Source organism: Pyrgilauda ruficollis, unplaced genomic scaffold (assembly GCF_017590135.1).
Source record: "Pyrgilauda ruficollis isolate IOZ18807 unplaced genomic scaffold, ASM1759013v1 scaffold159, whole genome shotgun sequence".
NCBI classification, from domain to species: Eukaryota; Metazoa; Chordata; class Aves; order Passeriformes; family Passeridae; genus Pyrgilauda; species Pyrgilauda ruficollis.
The window spans coordinates 55668-63566 of NW_024514654.1; the positions used below are offsets into that span (position 1 = coordinate 55668).

General features: G+C 69.5%; 1 protein-coding gene across 2 annotated transcripts in view; it reads right to left on the reverse strand.

The window, feature by feature from the left end:
* ITGA2B (integrin subunit alpha 2b) overlaps positions 1-7899 on the reverse strand; it is an 18000-nt gene that overhangs the window by 3517 nt on the left and 6584 nt on the right. Inside the window, exons 11-30 of one of the 2 annotated variants that reach the window (XM_041461966.1) lie at positions 7795-7847; positions 7302-7510; positions 7010-7192; positions 6888-6933; positions 6706-6810; positions 6522-6577; positions 6289-6440; positions 5953-6066; positions 5151-5221; positions 4928-5075; positions 4390-4482; positions 4227-4306; positions 4032-4106; positions 3860-3962; positions 3617-3769; positions 3410-3535; positions 3132-3245; positions 2823-2930; positions 2625-2747; positions 2065-2295 (exon numbers count right to left, since the gene is read on the reverse strand). In XM_041461966.1, the coding sequence (XP_041317900.1) occupies positions 2206-2295; positions 2625-2747; positions 2823-2930; positions 3132-3245; positions 3410-3535; positions 3617-3769; positions 3860-3962; positions 4032-4106; positions 4227-4306; positions 4390-4482; positions 4928-5075; positions 5151-5221; positions 5953-6066; positions 6289-6440; positions 6522-6577; positions 6706-6810; positions 6888-6933; positions 7010-7192; positions 7302-7510; positions 7795-7847 (2202 nt within the window). In that variant the 3' untranslated portion in view covers positions 2065-2205. Of the gene's footprint in view, positions 1-2064; positions 2296-2624; positions 2748-2822; positions 2931-3131; positions 3246-3409; positions 3536-3616; positions 3770-3859; positions 3963-4031; positions 4107-4226; positions 4307-4389; positions 4483-4927; positions 5076-5150; positions 5222-5952; positions 6067-6288; positions 6441-6521; positions 6578-6705; positions 6811-6887; positions 6934-7009; positions 7193-7301; positions 7511-7794; positions 7848-7899 lie in introns of those variants that run through there. The other variant, XR_005954680.1, reaches the window with a different exon arrangement.

Consider the following 7899-nt stretch of genomic DNA (forward strand, 5'->3'; position numbering starts at 1 on the left):
GTTTAGGAATGGAGGGGCTGGGGGTGTCCCCCCGCATGGCGGGGACAGCCGGCACCCGCGGGCAGGAATGTCCCCGCGGCCTCACGCCGGCCACCGGCAGCTGCCGGGGGACAGCTGGCATCAACGGCCACGCCGGTGTCCGCCGGGGAGGGGGGCCATGGTGCCACCCCCAGCGCGGGGACACAGGCACAGGCATGGCCCCGTCCCCACTTTCTGTCCCCCCGCCACCACCAAGGGGTCCCCAGAGGGTGGTGTGGCCACCTGAGGCTCACTGACCCCTCGCTGGCTCCCCAGCGCCTCCCAGTCTGACCCCAGTGTCCCGTGAGCAGGGCGGGAGGTGCCAGGCCCTGGGGTGGCAGTGAGGTGCCTTGTCATGTCTGTCACCCCAGGGGACGGGAATGGGCAGGGGTGACGCCAGCGGGGAGCTGAGCCAGCACAGACAGGACTGGTCGGGGGTGGGGTCACTGACCCCACAGCCCCCCCTGTCACCCCCGGGCACAGGGGGCTCTGCCAGGAGGGTTTGGGGTGCAGGAGGGGGTCACAGGGAACCGCGGTGACCTCAAGGCCCACCCTGTCTGCCGAATGCACCCCCCGCCATCCTGCACCTCCGGCTGCTGCTCAGGACCCCCTGCCCATCCACCATCATGCACCCCCTGCCCTGGGACCTCCACCCACCATCAGACACCCTCAAGCTCTGCTCAGGACCCCCATCCACCCTCCTGCACCCCCAAGCTCTGTCCACGATCCCCACCCAACTTCCTTCACCCCCTGGTTTGTGATGCCCACCCACCATCGGGACCCCTTGGCGCTGCCCGGGACCCCCCCCCCCCGCCATCCTGTACCGCAAGGTCTGGCACCATCTACACCCTCTGATCCCCCAGGCTCTGTCCGTGACCCCCACCCCACCAGCTGCACCCCCTGCCCAGGCCCCCCACCCATCACCCTCTTCATGCCGGTGGCCAGAACCGCCCGGGGAGAGCGGTTCAGACAGACGGACAGACAGACGGGGGTGCGGCCGGACAGACAGAGCCGGGGATGAACGGCGGATGGACAAGGGGGATGGAGGGGGGCGCGGGCGCGGAGGGGCATGGTGGCTCCGCGCCGTTACCCCGCCATGCCCGGCCCGCCCGGCCCGTCCGCCCGCCCGCCGCGGGGACCGGGCTCCACCTGCCGGAGCCGCCGGGCACGGCCGCCCAGTGCCCACCCCCGGAGCGGCACCGCCCCGGCACCGGGACCACCCCCGGCACCGCCCCGAGACCCCCAGACCAACCCCTGGCACCGCCCCAGACCGCCGGCACCGCCCCCTGCAGCGCCCGAGAGCCGGGACCCGCCGCCGGTACCGCAACAGACGCCGGCACCCCTCCCCGGGACCGCTCCGGGATCTGGACCCGGACTCGGTACCGTCACCGGCATCCCGGGGCTGACCCTGGTGTCGGCAGCGGCATCTCAGGACCCACCCCCGACATCGGCACCGACCCCCGGATCCACCTCTGACACTGCTCGAGCCCCGGCACTAACCCCGGTACCGATCCCGACCCGCTGTACCCATCCCCGGCACGGCCCCGAGACCAGGACCGGGACTCGGCACTGCAGGACTCTCTCCGGTACTGGCACCGGCCGCATTGCACTGCCCCCGGTATCGCACAGGCCTCCCGTGACCCATTCCCGGCTCCTCTCCGAGCCCCGGTACGGGGACATGGTACCGGCACCGTCATCCCGGGACTGGCCCTGTACCGGCACCAGCGTCCCAGGACCCACTCACGGTACTTCCTTGAGCCTCAGCGTCGAGCCCCGGTACCGCAGCGGCGTTTCGGGACTGGCCCTTGGCACTGCCCCGATCCCCCGGTCCCACCCTGGGACTGGCCCCGGTACCGTGACCCACCCGCGGTACCGGTACCGTGACCCACCCGCGGTACCAGCACCGGCCCCGGTCCGGATCCCCCAGCAGTGCAGCAGCCCCCGGGACTGACCCCGGCACCCAGCACCCCACTGCTCTCCCTGGGCACCCACAAATGCACACGGAGGTCCCCAAAAGCCCCCCTGTCCCCTGGCAGACCCCAGGGTGCAGCTCCGGAGGGACACAAGCACACCCCGTGGGCAGCACCCGAGAGCACGGCAGGGATTTATTGTCCGGGGGGAGCAGAGCGGGGCTGGGGTCCCACGGGGAAGGCGAGCTGGGTGGGGGTGGGGCACAGGGGGACCCCGCTAGTCCTGGGCACTGCCCGGCTCCTGGGCCTGGCCCGGCTCCTGCGGGTCCCCCTCGGTAGGCGGCCGCGTTCTCTTGAAGAAACCCATCTGGAAGGGGACACAGTGACAGTCGGGCCCTGGGGGACCCCGCAGCAGCAGCCCCAGGGATCCCGGATCATCAACCCCCCGGAGATCCCTGTGGCACCACCGTTGGACCCCATGGCATTGCTCCTGAGGGATGCCCTGCCTCTGGGGACCCCCACAGTGTCACCCGCCTCGGACCGCACGGTGTCACCCGTGCTGCTGTCCCTGTCCTGTCCCACAGCCCCCACCCCCAGCACTGTGTCCCATGTCTCATGGTCCCTCTGGTGCCAGTGAGGCCCCACCACCATGGTGGGTGTCCCCAGTGTCCCCAGTGTCCCTCTGCACCCACTCACCTTCCACATGAGGAGGATGAGGAGGGTGAGGAGCAGGAGCCCGGCCAGGACCCCCAGCACCACCCACCACACCGGCACAGCCCCCTCGCCCCCAGGGCTGGCTCGCACCACGGAGGTTTCAGTCTGCAGAGGGACAGGTGGGTGACACCGCTGCCACCACGGCCTGTCCCCGTGTCCCCACACCCACGCCAGCCCTACCTCAGCCTTGCCGGCAGGCAGGACCCGGGGCTGGACGCGGTAGGGCATGGCCGAGGTGTTGAACCACGCTTGTGACTGGATGCGAAACTGCGTCAGGAGGTGCTCCCGCTAGGGACAGAGGGGGGAACACACGGGGGACACATGGGAACCTGGCATCGGGGGTGCTGGCAGTTAACAGGTCACCCATGACCCCACACATGGTGTCCCCAGGGTGCTCTCTGGGGACCACTGTGCAGGAGGGGATATTGCAGGGATGCCCTGAGGGCACAATGCCACCCCGTCGCCTCTGTCCCCAGGAGGGGACAGTACCTGCTGCAGGGTGTCCATCCAGAGCAGGGCGTGGATGCTGACCAGTGCCCGCTGGTCCTTGCCCAGGCTGGGCACGTGGCAGGTGATGTTCACGCACGTGGCATTGTCACAGTCCTGAGGGCGGTGTCCAGCACTGTGGGTGTTGGGGGGCCCCCACCCCAGGGGACACTCCCAGCCCTGTGCCCACCATGGCGTGCATGTCCCCAGGGTCACCCAAGGGATGCAGCCCCAGCCCTGCCTCCATCACAGCCGGCAGGTCCCCAGGGTCACCCGCTCACCACACGGACGAGGTCCCCCAGCCCCTCGTTCCCCAGCCCGGCTCTCGGGGGCGGCTCCGCCTCCCGGCGCTCCCGCTGGTGGGTGCCGTTCCCGGGCGCTGCGGCCGTCGAAGCGGAGATCTCCAGCTGGAAGGGGACACAGAGGTGACACCCACCTCCCTGACATGTCCCAGCGGCCGCCGGCGGGCACGGTCCCGCAGCCCCTACCTGGGCGGGGTTGAGGGCGCGGTGGTGGGAGCAGTTCATGCCCCCCTCGGTGCCCAGCTCCAGCAGGTAGAGCAGGACGTGGTCGCCCAGCAGGTGGGGGACGGCGAGGCTCAGGGTGACCCCGCTGACGGTGCCCGGACCTTTGTTGTGGAGCTGCGGGAGGACGGTGGGTGATGCCCAGCACAGGAGATGACACCGGGGAGGGAACAGAGGGGACATCCCCCGAACAGCCGCGGGCATCACCTCATAGACGTGCTCCACCCTGATGCCGTGGTCCTCGAGTCGCCGGCTGCCCTCCACCCTGTGCCAGCTCGTGGGCAGCACCATGGTGGCAGGCAGGGAGTTGCTGGTGGGAGAGGGGGGTCAGCGTCCCCCTTCATCCCCCCGTTATCCCCGTGCCCCCCCAGACCCTCACCCTCGCAGCCTCATCTCTGCCTCTGCCTCCACGGGCACCGGCACCGTCACCGATGCGTGGCTGGGGCTGTTCTTGCTGTGGGGACACAGCCGGATGAGAGATGGACGCTGAGTATGGGGACATGCTGAGGACACTGAGTCCGAGGTGCCAGTGTCCCAGCAGTGGGTGGGGGACGGGGGGACAGCAGGGTGTCACCTCCATAGCTGGAGGTGGAAGGTGATGGCATCCCCCATGTCCTCCAGCCCAGACACGCTCAGCTCCATGTCCACGGTGATCTGGGGACAGCAGAGGAGAGGGGCACGTGGGTGACCAGCCCCAGTGGGTGACAGGCACAGCAGGGACCCCCCTGTCCCCTTACCCGGGCTCCTGCTTTCATGGGATTGCCCAACTCACAGAGCACCACGTGGGTCCCATTCTCCTTCTTGGGGTTGCAGCTCAGCTTGTTCTGCCCCTGCGGGGTGGGGACACGTCATGGACCCCACTAGGAACCAGCCACACTGGGAACCTGCATGAGCTGAGGGCAGGGCTTGAGCCTCATACCCTGGACACCCCTGAACACCCACCACCAGTGGGGACCCTGTGGAGAGTGACAGCCACCAAGGGCAGGACAGGAACCCCCAGCCCAGGATCCCTGGGCACCCACCCCCACCAGGCAGCCCCGTGGAGGATGATGGACACTGTGAGCCCCCCGATTTGGGTCACCCCCTGACACCCATCCCCACTGGGCACCCCCATGGAAGGTGACAGCCACCAAGGACACGGTGCGAGTCCCCCACCCTGGGCATCTCCCAGCACCCATCCCCGCTGGGCACCCCCAGAGAGGCAGGTGATGGCCAGCAAGGGCAGGACGTGACCCCCCCCGCCCCGGTCACCCCTGTCACCCCCGTCACACGCACCGGGATGGTGCTGCGGGCAGCCTGGTAGTGCGTGCCAGGGGGCAGCTGCACCCTCAGCTCGGCCTCGAAGGCGCCCTCGCCCGCGTTGGTGGCGTTGGCACGCAGGGACAGCACGGCCTCCGCCCCGATCAGCAGGCGCTGGCTGGGGCTGGGGACACGGGGACATCGTGGGCTCAGCACCCCGCGGGGACACCGGGCACTCCCTCAGCCCTGCGGTGCTCACGTGTCAGCAGCCAGGCGCAGGTCGGGCACGCAGAGGTTGTCATCGCCACAGTCCTCCAGGATAATGTGGGTCTGGCAGGGGGACACGGAGGGGACAGGGGGACCCCCCCATCCAGGGTAAGGTGGGGGAGAGGGAGTCACTGGGGACAGCAGGGGGCACGGGGGGACATCCTGGGGAGGGATTGGGCTGGTGGAGGGGGCCAGAGGGGACATCCCAGAGGGGGGATCTGGGACAGTGCAGAGAGGGGACATTCCATGGAGGGACCGGGGATGGAGGGGAGGGAGGTGACATCTCCGAGAGGGAAGAATGGGGACAGCAGAGGGGACATCCCCTGAGACACGCCAAGGAGGGAGCAGGGACAGCAGGGGACAGACATCCTGTCCCAGCAGGGGAGGGACTGGAAATGGCAGAGGGAACAGAGGGGACATCTTGGGGCTGGGAATGGGGACAGTGCTGGGTACAGAGGGGACATCCAGGAGAGGGACTAGGGACTGCAGGGTGAGCACAGAGGGCAGAACATGCCAGGGAGTGGCAGGGGCAGTGTGGGGCCACATTCCAGAGGGAATAAGGGACAGTGATGGGGGGGGGGGGGGGGGGGGGTAGGAGCCACACCCCAGTGGAAACTGGGGAGAGTGGGAGGGGGACAGGAGCAACGTCCCAGGGGGATGTTGGGAACACTGGCACAAGCTGGGGACCCCAGGCTGAGCCCACCCAGGCTGGGGGTACCCACACGTGCCCTGGTGGGGATGAGCCCACCCCATGTCACCACGGTGGCATCCCCCCACAGCCATGTCCCCCCTACCTGTGCCTGCACCAGGGTGTCCCCGTACAGCACCAATCCCGGGGCCACTCTGGGCAGCGTCAGGGCCACGCTCAGGGCCACCGGGCTCAGCTTGTCCTTGAACTCGGCCTCGTCCTGGGGATACCCATGGGCACAGCACTCTGCAGGGCACCCCGTGCCCACCCCACCCCACGGCCCCCAGCCATCCCTGTTAGCCACCCTCCTGGGACAGGGAGGCACTGTTATCCCCAAGCCCTGTCCCCAACCCTGTCCCCATCCTGGCTGGAGATGCCACATCCCCCTTCCCGTCGCCTCCATGGATTGTCGCCCTCTGCCGTGCTGTTCCTGTGCCCGTACCCGCAGGTAGGCGGTGAGGTTGCTGCACACAGGGGGTGTCCCCGGTGCCACCAGCAGCTCCCCCTGCCAGGACGATTGGTGTCCCTGCAGCAGCAGGACCCTCCGCGATGGCCGGGGCTTCAGCCGGTCCAGCTGCAGCTCAGCCTCCAGCTCTGGTGGGGAACGGGAGGGTGGCACTGGTGACACCCGCGGTGACACCGCAACAGTGCTCCCCGGGTCACACTGGCACTCACGGATGCTCTGAGGGATGTGCTGGCCCGTCACGCTGACACAAAACACCACGTGGAAGCTGCAGGGAGACACCACCAACAGCTGCTCAGAGACCTGTCCTGTGCCCACGGTGGTGTCCCCATGGTCCGCACGGTGGTGTCCTCATAGTGTCCCCACGGCAGTGTCCCCATGGCAGTGTCCCCTCACCAGCTGACACGGACGCTGGAGTCGGGCAGGACACAGTCCAGGATCTCAGGGTTCAGCCCGTCGGGGACACTCAGCTGGGTCCGGGCCACCACCACGGGCAGTCCCCTGGGGCACGGGGACATTGCTGAAGTACCAGGGGACCCAAGAGGGAGCCCCGGGCCACCGCAGGGACGGGCACTCACTGGTACACGGCCACCTTGGCCGCCCCGTAAGCCCCCACGAGCAGATCTGCAGGGACAAGCAGAGGGTCGGTGCCGGGGTGGTGACAGCGGGGTGGCAGGGCGGTGTCGTGCCAGGGCTGTACCCGCGTAGCCGTTGCCGTCCAGGTCGGCGGCACCACGCAGCGCGAAGCCGAAGGCGGCGGGGCCGGGGAAGGGGCTGTCGAGGCGCTGGATGGGCACCGGCGCCAGCCCCTCGCTCTGCCCGCGGAAGATGAAGACCTGCCCGCTGCCACTGTCACCGCCCTGCGGGGCGCCCACGGCCACGTCTGGGGACAGAAGGGACGTGAACGCCCACCCGCGCTCTCCTGCCTCAGTTTCCCCAAGGCGCGGCACCGGGGGTGGCACATCCTCCTCCCCGCCCCGCCGCGCTGTTACCGCCGAAGCCGTCCTTGTCCAGGTCCCCGAGGCTGGCGATGGCGGCGGCGAAGCGGCCGTAGGGGTGGGTCCCCGTCAGGGTCTGGGGGGGCCCGGCGAGGGGCTGCTGTCCCCGCCCCAGGTAGAGGTAGAGGCGCCCCAGCTCGCTGCGCTGCCCGTCGGAGCGCCGGGCCATGTACAGGGGCGCACCCACCAGCAGGTCATCCCGCCTATGCCCGGAGCGGGGTCAGGGTCAGGGCACGCAGGTCTGGGGGCACCCTGCGGTGTGCCAGGCACGGGGCAGCACCCCTGGGTGTCGCCCTGGATGAAGGGGTGGACGACTGTCCCGGCTCTCACCCGTCCCCATCGACATCGGCCACTGCCACCGTGTGCCCGAAGTACGAAGCCACCTGGAAAGGGTGAGGGTGGCACCGGGGGTGCCAGGGGCACTGTGGGGGGGGGACCCCTGGGTGTCGCCCTGGATGAAGGGGTGGACGACTGTCCCGGCTCTCACCCGTCCCCATCGACATCGGCCACTGCCACCGTGTGCCCGAAGTACGAAGCCACCTGGAAAGGGTGAGGGTGGCACCGGGGGTGCCAGGGGCACTGTGGGGGGGGG